At 42.1% G+C, this 19,791-nt stretch overlaps 1 protein-coding gene across 5 annotated transcripts in view; it reads left to right on the top strand.

Moving 5' to 3' along the window:
* dpp6a (dipeptidyl-peptidase 6a) overlaps positions 1 to 19,791 on the top strand; it is a 1,522,610-nt gene that overhangs the window by 1,256,491 nt on the left and 246,328 nt on the right. For all 5 annotated transcript variants that reach the window (XM_073054906.1, XM_073054908.1, XM_073054905.1 and 2 more), the window contains exon 5: positions 1,232 to 1,306. In XM_073054906.1, the coding sequence (XP_072911007.1) occupies positions 1,232 to 1,306 (75 nt within the window). The remainder of the gene's footprint in view (positions 1 to 1,231; positions 1,307 to 19,791) is intronic.

The raw sequence follows: 19,791 nt of genomic DNA, 5'->3' as shown, positions 1-19,791 counted from the left end.
ATGGGTGCTGCTTTCTTCTGGCAGCAGTCCTTGTAGGTGTGCTCAGTGGCAGGGAGGTCTTTTCCTGCGTTGGACCAGTTTTTCAATTCTTGAGCATTGGTGTTTCCATACCAGGCCGCGGTGCAACCACTCAGGATACTCTTGTTAAGTGTTTACTTGAACTGCATGAATTGGACACTTGGCAAGTTCAACCTGTAATCAAGCAGATGATCATCTCTGATGTGCTGTTGCAAAGGTTTCACAATTTACGTTATCACAGCTATTGTATTGGGATGGATGTTAGCCCCTACAGATAAGCTCAGTTACAGTGAATGAGCCTGTCATTCACCAGTGGCCAAGGCTTGCACGTCAATGTTCTTGTGTCCTTTTGTGTATAATTCTTATATAATTTATATTTATGTTTTTCTTCTGAATATTGTGCCTCGTGTGCTATTTGTCTTCCTTGCTGCTGCAAGTAATTTTTGTAATGCACTTGTGCGTACATGTACTAACCCGTATGACATATTGGTGTGGTCTTTCATTATGGTTAATGGTCTGTTATGGATTTATTGACTATGCCCACAAGAAAATGAATCTCAGGGTTGTATATGGTGACATTTATGTACATTGATAATAAATTTACTTTGAACTTTGAATAAACACAATTTGGTTTGACGTAATTCCGATGATTGCCACTGTGGTGAATTTTTGAAGTTTTGTCAACGCCTGCAGAATCCTTCAGGAAATCATTTGCTGGAAATCCAGAGCTGCTGGAGTAACTCAGCAGGTCGGGCAGCGTCCATGCAGAAGGTTAAAGAGTCGACGTTTTGGACCGAGACACTTTCTCTGATCTGATGAAGGGTCTCTGCCTGAAACTTCAACTGCTTATTCCTCTCTGAGAGAGAATTATGGTCGAGTTTATTATCAGTGGCATTTGTTGTTTTGTGGCAGCAGTACAGTGCAAGTAGTAAAAATTACTATGTTACAAATAAATAAATTGTGCGAAAGAGGAAAGTAAACACGTTTCCCCAGATTGAAACAAATACAATCCAATCAGATTCCTGGTTGAAAGCCAATGATCCACAAAGTCCTGTGCTCTGTGATAGTTTATATGAAATCAGAGGGTCAACGTGATTGGTCAAACCTCCGTAATGACTTTGGCTTCCTCAGATAACAAGCAAAGTATTTAGAAGGTGTAAGACTCAGTGTGACTATGTACTAATGTAAAATATGTTTTTTTATATTTTAACAGCAAGAATTTAAAGTCAGCAGATATGAAGTATCACCTGATATGAAGTTTGTTCTGCTTGCGTACGACATTGAACAGGTATGTTCAGTCTTTGGTTTACTTAAAGACCACTCTACAGGAAGGAATGGCCAACCACTGACAAGCACGGATTCACTGGGTGTACAATCAATGTGAATGGTCAGTCTACACTCAGTCAGTCAAGGGGTCTGTGTCCCTGCTGCCTGATGCTATGACTAATCAGACCATGCCTAGCGCATGCCATGGCTGGTGAATTACACTCTGGGAGAAAGACTGCCTAGAGTAGGATTATTCTCCTTGAAGCAATGGAGAGGTAAGGGAAACTTAGAGCGCACAGTCATAGAGTCTTAGAGCACTACAGTACAGCAACACACCTTCAGGCCTATCTCATCCGTACCATAAAGATATTCTGCTTAGTCCTGTCAACCCACTGCTGGGCCATAACCTTTCAATACCACTCCCATCCATGAACTTATCCACATTTCTCTTAAATGTAGCAATTGAACCCACATCCATCACTTCCACTGACAGCTGATTCCCTCTTCGGCACCCATGGTAATTCTATTGGACTGGGTCAGACTGGATCTGGCCACTGCCTGGGGTCCACACAATGGGGCTTACCAACCTGGACTTAAAAGTTCCCACCTGAATTTACCATGCCTACTTGGACGTACCTTTCCCACTTGGATTTACCTTAACCACCTTTCAACATAGAACATAGAATACTACAGCACAGTACAGGTCCTTCGGCCCACAATGTTGTGCTGACCCTTAAACCCTGCCTCTCATATAACCCCCACCTTAAATTCCTCCATATACCTGTCTAGTAGTCTCTTAAACTTCACTGGTGTATCTGCCTCCACCACTGACCCAGGCAGTGCATTCCATGCACCAACCACTCTCTGAGTAAAAAACTTTCCTCTGATATCCCCCTTGAACTTCCCACTCCTTACCTTAAAGCCATGTCCTCTTGTATTGAACAGTGGTGCCCTGGGGAAGAGGCGCTGGCTATCCACTCTATCTATTCCTCTTAATATCTTGTACACCTCTATTATGTCTCCTCTCATCCTCCTCCTCTCCAAAGAGTAAAGCCCTAGCTCCCCTAATCTCTGATCATAATCCATACTCTCTAAACCAGGCAGCATCCTGGTAAATCTCCTCTGTACCCTTTCCAATGCTTCCACATCCTTCCTATAATTAGGTGACCAGAACTGGACACAGTACTCTAAGTGTGGCCTAACCAGAGTTTTATAGAACTGCATCATTACATCGCGTCTCTTAAACTCTATCCCTCGACTTTCCTGCCTGGACTTACCTTTCATGTTTGAACGTATCTTTCCTACCTGAACTTAGTTTCCTCACCTGAATTTACCTTTTCCACTTGGACTTACCTCTCCTGTTTAGACTTATTGTCTGCATCTCTTTCCACCAGGACTTACTTTCTCCACCAGGCCTTACCATTCCCATTTGGATCTACCTTTCCTGCCTGGACTTACCCTTCCCATTTGGACTTCTCCAGCTTAGATTTACTATGTTCACTTGGACTTACCGCTCCCGTTTGTGGAAGGATTGACAAACTGAACATTTTCGGCCTAGAAGCAGAGAGACTTTAAGGCGCAACCTTAAATTGATTCAGTTTATAGTGATTCAGTGGTGTATCCTCAAGCTCTCATCCCAGTAAGGCCTGACAGCCTTTAGCAGCTTCTGTCGGCTCAACCACTCAACCCCCTCCACAAAATACAAACCAAACTTTGCCAGTCTATTGAGTTGGAGATGAACAGTCCTGCGGACAGCTGTAGCGATGTTGTCTTAAGTAATCTGTCGGTCAGCTCTCCCACCAGACACGATGTGCATGCTGCACTGCCACCTGCTGTAGAGAGAGTGGAACTCCTACTCTGTGGAGAGACAGACAAGACCCAGTAAAGGTCGTGTAGCAGAAAATCCAGGTCTTGTAAATCGTCACATCTCACAAATTTAATGTTACCTAGCTCGCTGAGATTGCAGGTAGCTTCGCCTCCACGACAGAATCTTTCTTTTTTAAATTCCAGGTGTTGTTTGTAACAAGGATTTTCTTTTGAAGTTTGCACTGCCTTTCAAAACATTCAGTATCAGGTTTACTATCGCTGACAGTGGAGTATGCCTTGATTTTTTTTGTTGCAGCAGTACAGTGCAAGACAAAATAAGTTACTATGAGTTACAATAAATAAATAGTGTAAAAGAAGAATAGTAAGGTAGTGTTCATGATTATTCAGAAATGTTATAGTGGAGGGGAAGAAGCTGTTCTTAAAACTTTGGATCTGGGTCTATAGCAATGTTTCATCTTTTTTTTAATAGCTGCTCTGACTAATCATTGCTCTGATCAGGAGATTTTTACAGAGTCTGCACGGACTTTTATATTAACGTTACATAAAAGAATATTCCAGCTGCATGGTTATAAAGGCTATGTGTGCGGGGCATTTCGGTCGGTGTGCGGCCGTGTACCTGCACAGCTCAGAGGAAACAGTGATTTGTAGACACCTGTACCTTCTCTATGGTGTTAGTAATGAGCAGATGGCATGTCCCAGATCCTGAGTGTCTTTTTTTTATGAATGCCACCTTCCTGAGGCTCTGTGAAGATGTCTTCAGTGGTGGTGATGGGGCAAGTTATTGAAATGCTACATTGCTGAGGGCCAGGGCAAGGTTAGGGAGAAATGCTTCCGCCCATGGATAGGTGAGGGGCTGAAAGAGTGACTGAGATGAAAATGCTCATCCTCATTGGCAAAATACTTGAAGATACACAAAATGGAGGGGTGTACAATGAAAGGTAGGGGAAGGGCTGGGTAGATGTTGGACATGATACACTGAGTGAGCTCCTGTCACACAGTAAGGTTCCGCAGCCCAAAGCGTAAGCTATTTGATACCTCAAGCTGAACTGGATTTAGAGCTATCTGTACAACTATACCTTCGACCTACTGTGGGTCAATCTCCATTGATCATCTCACCTGTCAAAATCTGTCAAAAGTTTAAACTGACTGAGGATGCATGGCCTTTGAGATGAGGGAATTAGTATTATTTATTATTTATTACTGAGATACAGTAAAAAACAGATAAAATGCAGTGCAGTTTGACAAATAAAGTTCAAGGGCCTCAACAAGGTAGACTGAGTGCTGTTCTTTGTCTTACGAGAGGTCGGAATCAGAATCAGGTTTAATATCACTGACATATGTCATGATATTTGTTTTTGTGGCAGAAGTACAGAGCAAGACATTAAAAAACACCATAAATTGCAATAAGAAATATCCATTAAGAAGGAGAAAATGGTGAGGTAGTGTCCATGGGTTTATTGTCCGTTCAGAAATATGAAGGTGGTGGGGAAGAAGCTGTTCCTAAAATGCTAAGTGTATGTTGCCAGGCTCCTGTACCTCCTGTACCTCCTCCTCAATGGTAGCAAAGAGAAGAGGGCATGTTCTGGGTGATGGATGCAGTCTTTGTTAAGGCATCACCTTTTGAAAGTGTTCTGGATGCTGGGAAAGCTAGTGCCCATGATTAAGCTGGCTGAGTTTACAATTTTCTGCAGGTTTTTCCAATCCTGTGCATTGATCCTCCATACCAGACAGTGATGTAACCAGTTAGAATGCTCTTCTCTGTACATCTGTAGAAATTTGCTAAAGTCTTTGGTGAAATGCCAAATCGCCCCAAAACCCTAATGAAATATAGCCAACATATTATGCCTTCTTTTTAACTCCATCAATATATTGGACCCAGGATAGATTTTCAGAGATTTTTCCACCCAGAAACTTAAAACTACTAACCCCTTTCACGGCCAATCCTTTGATGAGAACTATGTGTATTCTCTCAACTTAGATAGATAGATAGATAGATAGATAGATAGATAGATACTTTATTCATCCCCATGGGGAAATTCAACATTTTTTCCAATGTCCCATACACTTGTTGTAGCAAAAACTCATTACATACAATACTTAACTCAGTAATAATATGATATGCATCTAAATCACTAACTCAAAAAGCATTAATAATAGCTTTAAAAAAAGTTCTTAAGTCCTGGCAGTTGAATTGTAAAGCCTAATGGCATTGGGGAGTATTGACCTCTTCATCCTGTCTGAGGAGCATTGCATCGACAGTAACCTGTCGCTGAAACTGCTTCTCTGTCTCTGGATGGTGCTATGTAGAGGATGTTCAGGGTTTTCCATAATTGACCGTAGCCTACTCAGCGCCCTTCGCTCAGCTACCGATGTTAAACTCTCCAGTACTTTGCCCACGACAGAGCCCGCCTTCCTTATCAGCTTATTAAGACGTGAGGCGTCCTTCTTCTTAATGCTTCCTCCCCAACACGCCACCACAAAGAAGAGGGCGCTCTCAACAACTGACCTATAGAACATCTTCAGCATCTCACTGCAGACATTGAATGACGCCAACCTTCTAAGGAAGTACAGTCGACTCTGTGCCTTCCTGCACAAGGCTCCTTATCAATTCCTTGGTCTTACTGATGTTAAGTGCAAGGTTATTATTGTGACACAACCCAATCAGCTGATCTATCGCACACCTGTACGGCTCCACATCACCATCTGAAATTCCGTCAACAATATTTCTGTCATTGGCAAATTTATAGATGGCATTTGAGCTCTGCTTAGCCACACAGTCATGGGTGTAGAGAAGGTAGAGCAGTGGCCTAAATCTGAATCCTTGAGATGGGCTGGTTTAGATTGACAAGAAGAAGAAGTTGTTATTACCAATCTGACTGTGGTCTCCCATTGAGGAAGTCAAGGATCCATGTGCAGAGTTAGTTACAGAGGCTCAGGTTTTGGAGCTTGTTGATTAGTACTGAGGATATAATGATGTTGAATGCTGAGCTGTAATCAAGAAACAGAAGCCTGATGCAAGTATGGCAATTGTCCAGGTGGAGTGGAGAGCCAGTGAGATTACATCTACTGTAGACTTATTGTAGTGATAGGCAAATTGCAGTTGGTCCAGGTCTTTGCTTACGCAACAGTTGACTAACTTCTCAAAACACTTCATCACAGTAGTTGTCTGTTGAAGAGTTTTAGAGCAGTGGGATAGAACCTGCCCTTAGCCTGCTGTGCATGTTTTCAAGCCTTTGTATATTCTGCCTAATGGGAGGGGGAGAAGGGTGGGAGGAGTCTTTGATTCTGCTGGCTGCTTTACTAAGGCAGCTAGAAGTGTAGACAGAGTGTAGAGGATGGTTGTTGTGATGGACTGTGTTGACAACTCTCTGCAAATGTTTGTGTTCTGAGAGAGAGCCATTTCCACATTGAGCTGTTATCCATCTGAATAGGATATTTTCTGTGGTGCTTTTATAGAAAAAAGAATCAGTGTATGTCATCAGGAACATGCCGAGGAAGTAGTTGCTGGTGAGCTTTCTTGTCCGTAGTGGCCACGTGGTTGGACCAGGCCAAGCTATTGGAACTCGAATGTCTCAGATGAAGATCTGCATCACCTGTTGTAGAGTAAAGATGCTTTTGGATTGCAATGCTGAGTCTACCTGTTCCCGTAAAACCAAAACCTTGCCAATGCTAATCAGCAGAGGTCATGTTCTGAGATTGCACGCACTGCGAAGAGACAACTCAGTGCCATAGGGGAGACAAAATGTTGACAGAGTTTCTGAAGCAGCTCAGGCTGCGGAGTCTCTTGGCAGAATCTATCAGGTAACAGAAAGGGCCAAAGACTCCCTGAGCAATAAATGGCTGATGAATCTCCAGGAGTGAGCTAGAGAGTACAACACCTGAAGAGTGCTGGAAGAAGCTCTTCCAATTAGTGGCGCCTTCACTTCCCATAATGGACTAACAGAGACATCATGATGACAGAGAACCTTGCAGCTCCACAGGCAGTGGGAAAGCAAAGCAGGAGAGTGCAAGGAGCATCAGAAAGGGAGCGCTGAGAAGTAAATAGCTCGAGCCAGAAAGAAACTCTCCACCAAAACCAATTCCAGCCTCTTGCCCACTGGAAATATTGCAACAACTTGGAGACATATTGACAGGAAGTTCACTCAGTCAGGTCCCAAACAGCAGATGGTTTGGAGGCCTGGTTGCACTTTTTTTCCCATATGCTGATTTGCATGCAGAGGCTAATTAGGATTTTGATTATTTGGAGCTTGTTACTGTGGTGAAAGCACCATTTACCACCCAGCAGGGAGGGAAATTACTGGGAAGAAGACTCTTCATTTGTCTACTGCCTTCTGTGACCTCAGGTCATCCCAAGGACTTCATTGTGACTACCCATTGCAGGAAATATGGCTGTCACTTTGCATACAGAAAGGTCCCACAAATAGCAATGAGACAGGTAGTTCTGATTTGAAATGTTTGAGACAAAAGAGATTATACAGATGTTGGAAATCTTGAGCAATGCCCCAAAGATGCTGGAGGAACTCAGCAGGTCAGGCAGCATCTATGAAGGGATATAAACACTTTGGCATGAGACCCTTCATAAGGACCTTCCACATATAGGGCCTCAGCCCAGAAGTTCAACTCCTCATTAACTTCAATAAATGCTGCCTGACCTGCTGCATTCCTCCAGCATCATTTGTGTGTGTTGCTCAATCTGAAGTAATATCTTTCCTTCTATCTACCCCACCATTTGTCTTCTCTCTCTCCTCCCTCCTATCTCTCACTCTCTTCCTCTTTTCTCTGACATGCTCTCTTTTTCTCTCTCTTTTCCCTCTTCTTCTCTTGCTTCCTACTCTCTCTAACTCACTATCTTTCTCTGCCCGTCCGTCTGTCTGTCTGTCTGTCTCTTGCTCTCTCCACCAATCTCTCCACCTGTGTGTCTATCTGTCAGCCTCTAGCATTCTCTTTCCTCCTCTGCCTGTCTGTCTCTTCTCCACAAGTTCCAAGCATTTCCAGTGTTTTCACTTTTTTATAATGAGACAGGTGACAGATGAAGTGCTCAACAAACAGAATTGAATTTCTCCAAGACACAGCTTTCTTGAAAATGACCTCATATATTGAATGTAGCAAATTTTATATTGCATCCACATAACCTTCAGTATATCTGCAAGAAACAAGTTTCTAAAAGTGGATAGGCTAATTAAGAAGGTATGGGGCACATTTTCCCTCATAGATCAGGGGATAGTTGGTACATAGTGTTGGAACTTTATAAAATGCTGGTTAAGCCTCAATTGAAACTTTGTGTGCATTTCTGATCACCGAACGATAGGAAACATGTTGGTCAGAGTTCAGAGGAGATACACTAGGATGTGGCCTGGATTGGAGGATATTAATTTATAAGGAGAGATTGAATAAACTGGTCTTGTTTTCCCCAAGGCAACAGAGCTTGAGGCATGATGTAATTAAACTATATAAAAGGAGGAGAGGCATAAACAGGGTAGATGGTAATTTTTCACGTGGCAGATAGGAATCAGCCTTCCAGTCTATGGACTCTGTCTGTACTTCTCTCTGCATTTATAAAGCAGCCAGCAAAATCCAAGAGCCCATTCGTGCTCACTTCTTCCTTCTCCCAAGTGGCAGTTCTCTTGCAGACTGCATCAGTTTTTCTTCCAGGGTTTCCCCGTATTTTGCCGCATTCATTTTACCCTCTACCCTCTCAAGTCCTGCTGCAGTGAAGTCAGCCCACAGCATGTCGCAGTCACCAGCATGCTTCACAGTAGGGATGGTGGGTTTTTGTTGGTGGTGTTTGGCTTACGCCAAGCATAGCATTTAGTCTGATGGACAAAAAGCTCAATTTTGGTTTCATCAAAACATATAGCCTTCTTCCAGCGGATTTTAGAGTCTCCTACGTGCCTTCTGGCAAACTCTAACTGAGATTTTATTGTTTTTTTCAACAGTAGCTTTCCCTTTGCCACTCTCCCATAAACCTGTGACTGGTGAAGCACCCAGGCAACAGTTGTATGCGCAGTCCCTCCCATCTCAGCCACAGATGCTTATAACTCTTCCAGAGTTGGCATTGGTCTCTTGGTGACCTCCCTCACCTAGTCCCTTCCTTGCACAGTCACTCACGGTGCTCTAGGCAGATTTACAGCAGTGCCATATTCTTTCCATTTCCTGATGATTGACTTAACTGTGCTCCAAGGGATAGTCAGTGACTTGGAAATTTTCTTCTATCCATCTCCTGACTTGTGCTTTTATTAACCTTTTTGTGGAGTTGATTGGAATGTTCTTTTGTCTTCATGGTGTAGTTTTTGCCAGAATACTGACTCACCAGCAGTTGGACCTTCCAGATACAGGTGTATTTTTACTACAATAAATTGAAACACCTTGACTGCACACTGGTCTCCAAAAACAGATCTCCATTTAACTAATTATGTGACTTCTAAAGCCAATTGTTGATGATTTGGTGTGTCATATTAAAGGGGTGAATACTTATGCAATCAATCATTTTATGTTTTATGTTTGAAATTAATTTATTTCATTTGTAGAGGTTGGTTTCCCCTTTGACTTCAGAGAGCCTTTTTTGTTGATCAGTGTCAAAAAAGCCAAATTAAATCCACTGTGATTCAATGTTGTAAAACAATAAAACCTGAAAATGTTCAAGTTGGTGAGTACTTTTTATAGAGGTTGTATATAGTGAGATATAACTCTTGACTGGACTTTTTGCGCAAGACCTTAAAACCATATGACCATAGAAAAGGAGTAGAATTAAGCCATTTGGCCCATCAATCCTGTTCCGCCATTACATCATTACTGATTTTTTATCCTTCCCAATCCCATTCTCCTGGTTACACTTGACATCATTAGTAATCAACAACCTATCAACCTCTGCTTTAAACATAACCAATAACTTGGCCTCCACAGCTGTCTGTGGCAATAAACGTTACACAATCACCATTCAGAGGACATCCGTTAGTTGGGGTTGGCAAAGGACATTGCATCCTAGCCAATTAGCATTGATACGCAAACTGGGGCAGTATGATATGGACAGTGACCTTTTGCCCATGGAGCAAGCTCCCCCTCTCCATTCAGCTGATGAAACCAAAGAGGTGGCAGAGATGGATACAGTTTGACACCGGTGGCATCCGGGAGTTGCTTGTCAGCGTTTTACTCAGCGTCAGGCAGCCTCAGGGATTCCAGACTTTTCCTTGGGGTTTACTCCCAAAGTCTCCCCAAGAGTGGATGTAGCCGCAAGGCTGTGGAGGTTTGAGATCAGAGCTTTCCTTCCCCTATATAAGCTTCTAACCATGGCTGATGAGCCCCATCCGCCCAGAGGGACTGGTTTTAGGGGACCAGTAACCCACCTTTGTCCTTTCTCCTCTCAGTTGAAATGGTTCTGCCAGACTTAGAAACTAAGTCACACATGAAGGCCAAGAACCGGATTTGGTTATCGGAGGCTGTTTGAGATGCACGCCATTTGATAGTTAATGGGAACTCAGCCCTACGACTCCCCCCCCCCCCCGCCCCTGCCACTGGCTATGACAACCTTAAAGAACCTAACTACAGTATATCAGATTATAAATGGCACAAATAGGGTTGATAGTCTTTTTTTATGGGGCAGAAAGTAACCAGCCTGCCCCTCTATGGATTCTGTCAATCCCCACCCTCCGGCTAAAGAAATTCCTCCTCATTTCTTTTCTAAAAGAATGCCCCTCTACTCTGAGGCTGTGCCCTCTGGTCCTGGACTCCCCCCACTATTGAAAACATACTCTCCACATCCACTTCCAATATTCAATAGGCCTTTCAATATTCGATACCTTTCAATGAGATTTCTTTCATTCTTCTAAACTCCAGCAAATAAGGCTAAGATTCATCAAGCACTCTTTCTCGTGAACCTTCTCTAGACCCTCTCCAATGTCAGCTTCTCTTTTCTTAGATAAGTGGCCCAAAACTGATCACAATACTCCAAGTGAAGTCTGGTCAATGTCTTATAAAGCCTCAGTGTTACATTCTTGCTTTTAAAATGAATGCTAACATTGCATTTGCCTTACTCACCATCAACTCAACCTGCAAGTTAACCTATAGGGGATCCTGTATGAAGACTCCTAAATCCCCATGCACCTCTGATTTCTGAATTTTCTCCCTGTTCTACTTGGTTAAGATCTTGAATTTTATCATTTACCTGTGTGGATCTTTTTTGGTATCTTACACTTTATTCTGCATTGTTGTTGTTGGACCTTATCTAGCTCAGTGCACTGTGTAATGATTTGATCTGCATGAACAATATGCTTTTCGCTGTACTATAGTACAAACGTTGTACATGTGATGACAATAAACCGATGTCAGTAAAAGAGTTCAGACCAGAGGCCAGTCCTTCACTGACAAAGTGCCTCAAAAGTAAAAGCATTGTTTTAAGGCGAGAGGGTGAGATTTTTAAGGCCATCTGAGGGAAGGTTTTTTTTTAACACAGGGAATGGTTGATATGGAGCCAAATGTTCATTTATTATCAAAGTATGCTTCTCTGCAGTCCTTCTTCTCCGGATAGCCGTGTAACCAGGGAAGAAAAGAAAGGCAGCCCGATCATCAACCCCCAAATCCACCCCCTCATCACGAAAAGAAAAGAACAAAAATCGAACAGGCACATCAAGCCCCAAATCCCTCCTCCTACACAAAACAAAACAAACAAAACAGAACAAGCACATCAACCCCAAGTTCCTCCTCCGGCACAAAAAAAAGAGAAAGATTGAGCAGAAAACACAGCATGTGAATAAAACTATAATACTGGAAAAAAAAGAAGTCTATAAGCCAAGTCCACATTCAAAATGCAGAAAACATGGAAGCACTCTGTGGGCACAATGGCAGACTCTCCCGTCTCTGTAGCAGAGTGATCTAGAGACATAGAACACCACAGCACAGAAACAGGCCCTTTGCCTCATCTAGTCTGTGCCAACTTATTAATCTGCCCAGTCCCAGCACCTGCACCTAGCCCATTGCCCTTCATAACCCTTGCATCCATGCACCAATCCAAATTTCTCTTAAATTTTGAAATCAAACCTGTTGTGTATTTATTATTTCAATAGTAGTGGTTAGAGCAATGCTATTAAAGCTTGGGAGGTCAGAGTTCACAGACAGACATACTTTATTGATCCCAAGGGAAACTGGGTTTTGTTACAGTCGCACCAAGAATAGTGTAGAAATATAGCAATATAAAGCCATAAATAATTAAATAATGATAAGTAAATCATGCCAAGTGGAAATAAGTCCAGGACCAGCCTATTGGCTCAAGGTGTCTGACACTCCGAGGGAGGAGTTGTAAAGTTTGATGGCCACAGGCAGGAATGACTTCCCATGACGCTCAGTGTTGCATCTCGGTGGAATGAGTCTCTGGCTGAATGGTGGTTCAATGCCAACGTCCTCTATAAGAAGTCTCTGTACATCCTTCCCACGGAATTCGTGGTTTTTCTCCGAGTCCTCCAGTTTCCTCCCACAGTCCAAAGACGTACCGGGTAGATTAATTGATTATTATAAATTGTTCTGCGTTTAGTTTAGAGTTAAATCAGAGTTGTCTGGCATTGCTGGGTGGTGCAGCTCAAGGGCTGGAAGAGCCTATTCTGTGCTGTATCTCTAAATAAATAAACAAAAAAACAAATCTGGCCTAACTAAAGTTTTATACAGCTTCAGTTTAGCTTAGCTTATGTAACCTTCAGGTTCGGCCGGCAGCATTAGTCTGGGGAAGACAGTCTCTGGCCCTGCCAAACGTGTGAAATCTCAGGTGCAAAACCTCTCGTTTGTGTGGATGCTGCGTGGTGTGTTACCCTGTTATAAATCAGCACCACGAAATAACAGACAGTACGCCATATGCAATTAAACGATTTAGCTCTTTAATACTTAATTTCACTGAAGGGTTAGTAAAGAAAAACAAAAAGAAAAGGGCCCATTTTAATAAAACAGTATAATGTGCATATGCTAGATTCTCCATCGATTTCCCTGGGCTTTGTCGACTCCCAGCCCCACTCCAAGTCCATTCTGTCTTGCTGTCTATGACCTCTCCTTTCTGGCGCCTTTTCTCTTCACCTCTTGCTGAACAAAAGACCCAGATCACCTCATTCTCAGGCACGCAACAAGAAAAAAACACTCCCTTCACTGGACGGCACACATTCTAAAAGCCCCCGTTATCTCTCGCCATAACCCAAACACTGCTGCTACAGAGAAACCATTACATTAGCAGTGAAACCCTTCCCAGGGCGTTACATTTATTTATTTCTTTGCATCCATCCTTACCATGCAACACACTATGGATCCTGAAATCCATATTTTGTCTAAATTGGAGCAGAATGACTGAGAGAAAAAGGCAAGTTTTTGGATAACGTGATCTATCCGAACCCTGCCTCTAAGGCTTTTTCATTTGAGAGCAAAATGAATGTAATATGGATAGATGCTGATTCTCCCACAGTGTAATGTGAGGGATAACAATCAGCCTGAACATCAGAAGATTTCCTCTGATCTTTAAGCTGTGTTCTGAGATCTTTTTGCTCCCTTGGTGGAGACATGAACCATTAATTTAACATCTGAAGTGAAAAATCATCATCCTCAGCAGTTACGTCATTCTCTCAGTAATCTGCCTGCATGATGTGCTTGTGTCTCTGGAGTGGAGCCTTGAACCTTTCTGACTCGAGCAAAACCACTGCCGATGAGTTAAGACGAATGTTGGAGTCTGGACGCTGCCTTAATTTATTACTGTGGTTTAGCTGAGCCAACTTCTCAATAGTTTATCTTGTGTTAGGACAGATTTAGAAACTCCCTGTGGACATTACAAATGATGACGTCTTGCAGGTCAGCGTACACATATCATTGTAAATGACACTGTGAAATAAGTGGATTACTCGACAGAAAGCTGTCAAAGACATCAACAAAAGACAGAGCAGTTACCAAATGATAAAAGAATCCTAAGTGTGCAGCATGTTGCCATATCAGTAATCCCCCTCCGTACAAGTGGAACTGCAGGGTTGGGCATTTAGTGTATGTATCTGGCTGAGAAGCCAATGCTTGTGTTCCCCCAACTTCCCCTTCCTGAAGTCCACAATCAATTCCTTGTTCTTGCTGACGGTTGACTGCAATGTTGTTGCTGCAACTCTTCAGTGGATCAGCCGATCTACCTTGCTCTTGTACGCCTCTTTGTCACCATCTGAGGTTCTGCCAACAGGAGGTGTGTTATTGGCAAAGTTACGGATGGTGTTTCAGCTTTATCTAGCTATATGGTCATGTGATGAGAGAGAGTAGAGCAGAGAGCTAAGCACACATCAGTAAGTCTGTAGGATTCACGGATGAGGTGAGTTTGGAGATGGCCTGAGAGGGGCGGGTAGGGAACAAATAGAGCAAAATCTGAATTCTGGCTCTGTCCCCTGACTGGCAGATGCTCTGTTTTCCATGTTGTTCTATGTTAATAAAGTCAACCATCAATTTCAACTGATCAGTGTAAGCAAGAGAAGATTATGTGGAGTATAATAATTTTCCAAAAATTGCTGTTAAGTTAGAGATCACCAGAACCTCCAAAAGGTAACCACCTCCACTGACAGAACAAAGAGACCTAAGTTTTTAGAGAATCAGCCATAGATGACATGAAGGAGATCTTCCTCATGCAGCAAATAGCTGTGATATGGAATCCATTGTTAGACTAAATGGCGCTGAAGAATAAACATCATTGAATGGATATTGTAGTGTTTTAGCTGGAGTTATAATTGTCCTTGGATATCAAGAATGAGATGTAAATCTTGTAGCTACAACCATTTTATTTGGTGTCCATACCAAAGAAATAGTAGAAATCACCTCACTTTTCTGTAACTAAGAGTCGAAAATGAGAATAGAGAAAAGAGCTGGCAAAAAGTCATGGTTATCTTATTTTGAAAACTTGCTCGAACTAGACAGATAAGCAATTCCTAAGGAACTCCTTGAGAAGAGCATGCTATTTTAAAAAAAATGGATTTATGGCGTGAAATATGCTGCAGACAAAGAAGCTACAGAAGAGACAGAACCAGCTACACAACAACTGACAAAAAAATCAACTGAACATTTTCAGACAAGCAGGTGATTATACAAGTATATAAGCAAGCAGAAAGAAACCACTTGAGTACAGAAGTACAGGAGCTGAGGACAAGAGTTGGGATGCAATGTTAAAATTGTACAAGGCATTGGTGAGGCCAAATTTGGAGTATTGTGTACAGTTCTGGTCACCGAATTATAGGAAAGATGTCAACAAAATAGAGAGAGTGCAGAGGAGATTTACTAGAATGTTACCTGGGTTTCAGCACCTAAGTTACAGAGAAAGGGTGAACAAATTAGGTCTTTATTCTTTGGAGCGTAGAAGGTTGAGGGGGGACTTGATAGAGGTATTTAAAATTATGAGGGGGATAGATAGAGTTGACATGGATAGGCTTTTTCCATTGAGAGTAGGGAAGTTTCAAACAAGAGGACGTGAGCTGAGAGTTAAGGGGCAAAAGTTTAGGGGTAACACGAGGGGGAACTTCTTTACTCGAGAGTGGTAGCTGTGTGGAATGAGCTTCCAGTAGAAGTGGTAGCGGCAGGTTCAATTTTGTTATTTAAAAAAAATTTGGATAGGTATATGGACAGGAAAGGAATGGAGGGTTATGGGCTGAGTGCAGGTAGGCGGGACTAGGTGAGAGTAAGCGTTCGGCACGGACTAGAAGGGCTGAGATGGCCTGTTTCTGTTCTGTAATTGTTATATGGTTATATGGTTAAACTACAAGACAAGTGGCATTACAGGTAGATGGGGTCGTAAAGAAAATTTTTACAACATTGGCCTTCATAAATTAAAGTACTGAGCACAGAGGATGGGATGTTACCTTGAAATTGTATAAGATACTGGTGGAGTATTGGGTGCAGTTTTGGTCAGCTACCTAGAGGAAAGATATTAATAAGGTTGAAAAAGTACGGTGAAAATTTACAAGGATGTTGCTGGATCTGGAGAACCTGAGCCATAAGGAAAGATTGAATGGGTTAGGTCTTCATTCCTTAGAATGTAGAAGATTGAGGTGAGATATGATAGAGGTGTACAAAATTATGAGGGGTATAGAAAGGGTAAATGCAAGCAGGCTTTTTCAACTGAGATACAATGGGACTACAACCAGAGGTCATGGGTTAAGGATGAAAGGTGAAAAGTTTAAGCAGAACATGACCATCTTCACTCAGAGGGTCGAGAGAGTATGGAACGAGTTGTCAGCACAAGTTGTGTATGCGAACTCGATTTCAATGTTTAAGCAAAGTTTGGATGGATATGTGGATGGTTAAAGTATAAAGTGCTATGATTCCAGTGCAGGTCAATGGGAGTAGGCAGTTTAAATGGTTTTAGCATGAACGAGGTGGGTCAAAGGGACTGTTTCTGTGCTGTACTCTTCTATAATTCTATGATAAAAAATGACAAATTTTGACTCAAATCCAGCAGATGATTGGAATATGACTGGTTTGCTACAGCAGAGATCAGGCATGAATTGGATAGGGGTGAATAGCCTCCTTTGGCATTGTAGTGACCCTTTGGTTCAAATGGGAAATAATCGCTGCGGCTGAGACGTTTATGGAAAGAGCAGGAGAATGAGGTGTGGATTGCCTCAGCATGAAGCCAAGGCAAATGCTTAAATTTAATACACAGTCTTCCTCTGCATTTCCAGCATGACAGCTTTAGAACTAAATCAGACTGACCTAATTGAGAGTAATGCTGGTGGGGAAGCTGCACCATCATTGAACTTGGCAAAGTTGGATAAGAGAATTATTTTGCCTTTAAATAATATTCAGCTTGAAGTGAACTAATTCCATTAATAAAACAGACAATACTTAGTGGGTAAAGAAATGTGTCCAATTAAAGTACTTAACAAAGGAATTCTGTCGTAATATTTGATCTGAAGCTGGAGTGCGAGGAGAGTTGGTTTAATATGATTGGTGTTATTAATATTATAGAAACTCATTCTCCTGTCTGAAGAATTCTGCTTATTCAAGATCTTCACTGTCTGCAGCACAGAATAAGGTCAACCCTTGGTACATGCACAGAATATTTGAGATATAGTCATGCTTTAGGCTCATATTCCTACATTTTTACTTTAACCTGATGAATTTTTCACTTATAATCATCCGTCCAGATTACTTCAAAATCATCATTCCTTCTGTCAAGTTTTCCCAGATCACAGCAGCTCAGTGAGTGAAACCTTTCTACTCAACCTTAGCCCATGCTATTAAATCAAGAGGTTACTTTCTTTCTCTATATTCTCAAGATTTGAAATCCAAACATCTCAGGAAGCCTTCCATTGGCTCCAAAATTTAACGCATCTGCTATTTTTCCTCTCCAATTGTAGGATCATGTATCTATTGTTGTCTGTCTATATTGTATTTTGTGTTGTGCATTTATTATGAGTAATTTTGTCACATTGGTTTGGGTATCGCAGAAGTGACGAGTATGCTTACGTAGTCACACTTTATCTAGGCTCAGTTTAGTCTAGGTAGAGCCAAGGGGTAATCCACGGGGTGATATTTTTCTGTTGACCACCTAATTACGCTTAAGAATACATAAATACATTACAATCCCCAATGCTTAGTACCGCTAACTTAATTATTTTGTTATATCACTAGTTTTAGTTTCATTAGTTTTTTATCATCGCAAGATTGTTCACCTTTGCTTGTTTCTTACTAAAGGATCGAATGTGCTTTATTCGGCTTAGAACTTCGTTATTGTGGTTAGTGCATCATATAGTGTCAAACTCCCCATGCTTAGTCTCTGAGCAGTTTTGGTTTTTTCAATTAATCACTTCAACAATGAACAAAGCCCATCCTTTCACAACTTTTCTTCTGTTACGAGGGGCATAAATGCACATAGCCTTTATCTCAGGGTTAGTTAATCAAGAACTGGAGGGTGTTGGTTTAAGGTGAGATGGGAAAGATTTAATAGGAACCTGAGGGGCAACCGTTTCATCCAGAGGCTGGCCAGTATATGGAATGAGCTGCTGGAGGAAGTGATTGAGACAGGTACATTAACAACATTTTAAAGGCACTTGAACAGGCACATGCATGGGAAAGATTCAGAAGTATAAGGGCCAAACGCAGGTAATGGGACAAGCTTAGTTGTGAATGAGGCACAACTAGGGGTTTGAGGAGATTTGGTATATCAGCAAAGACTCCAGCAAATTTCTGCAGATGAATGGTGGTGAGAATTCTGACTAGTTACGGTATGGTATGGTGCCTCCGATGTGCAGGATCAAAAAGGGCCTCTGAGGGTTGAAGACTCAGCCATCACAGACGCAGCCCTCCTTACCATCTAGAGCCTAGTCCACTAAGACTGAAGTATTTGCTTCTATGCTACGTTGCTGCTACAGGCCGCGGGAGGGTGGACTGTAGCAAAGAATGAGTGCCATGGTCGGGCTGGGGAATGAATTTAATAGGTACTTTGCATCAGTCTTCACTGTGGAAGACACTAGCAGTGTGACAGAGGTCCGTGAATGTCAGGAAGCAGGAATGAGTGTCATTGCTAATACAAAGGAAAAAGTGCTAGACAAACTCAAAGGTAGATAAGTCATCTGGACCAGATGGACTGCATCCCAGAGTCCTGAGAGAGGTTGCTGAAGAGATAACGGATTCATTGGTCATGATCTTTCAAGAATCACTTGATCCTGGCATGGTCCCGGAGGACTGAGAAATTACAAATATCACTCTGCTCTTTAAGAAGGCAAAAGAAAGGAAACTGTAGGCCAGTTAGCCTAACCTCAGTGACTGAACAGTGTTGGAGTCTAATTATTAAGGATGAGGTTTCACAGTACATGGAGACTAGAGATAAAATAAGTCAAAGTCAGCATGGTTTCTGTAAAGGAAAATCTTGTGGGAGAGTCTGTTAGAGTTCTTCAAGGAAATAACAAGCAAGGTGGACAAAGGAGAGGCAGTGGATGTCATTTACTTGGATTTTCAGAAGGCATTTGATAAGATGTCTCACATGAGGCTGGTTCACAAGATAAAATCCTATGATATTAGATGAAAGATACTGGCATGTATAGAGGGATGGCTGACAGACAGGAAGCAGCGAGTGGGAATAAAAGAGGCCTTTTCTGGTTGGTTGCCAATGACTAGTGGTGTTCCCTAGAGGTCAGTATTGGGACCGCTACTTTTCACATTGTTTGTCATTGTTTTGGATAATGGAATTGATGGCTTTGTGGCAAAATTTGCAGATGATACGAGGATAGGTGGAGGGGTTGGTCGTGCTGAGGAAGCAATATGATTACAGCAGGACTTAGACAAATTGGAAGAATGAGCAAAAAAGTGGCAGATGGAATACAGTGTTGGGAAATGTATGATAATGCATTTTGGTAAAAGGAACAATAATGTGATCTAAAATGTGGTCTAGATGGGGAGAAGGTTCAAACATCAGAGGTGGAGAGGGATTTAGGAGTCCTTGTGCAAGAATCCCAGAAGGTTAATTTACAAGTTGAGTCTGTGGTAAAGAAGGCAAATGCAATTTCCAGGAGAATAAAATATAAAAGCAAGGAGATAATGCTGAGCCTTTATAAGACACTAGTCAGGCTTCACTTGGAGTGATGTCAACAGTTTCTGGCCCCATATCTGAGAAAGGATGTGTTGTCATTGGAGAGGGTTCAGAGGAGGCTCACATGGATGATTCCAGGAATGAAGGGGTTAACATATGAGGAGTGTTTG

This window comes from Hemitrygon akajei, chromosome 8, assembly GCF_048418815.1.
Source record: "Hemitrygon akajei chromosome 8, sHemAka1.3, whole genome shotgun sequence".
NCBI classification, from domain to species: Eukaryota; Metazoa; Chordata; class Chondrichthyes; order Myliobatiformes; family Dasyatidae; genus Hemitrygon; species Hemitrygon akajei.
This window is presented reverse-complemented; position numbering and strand designations above follow the sequence as displayed.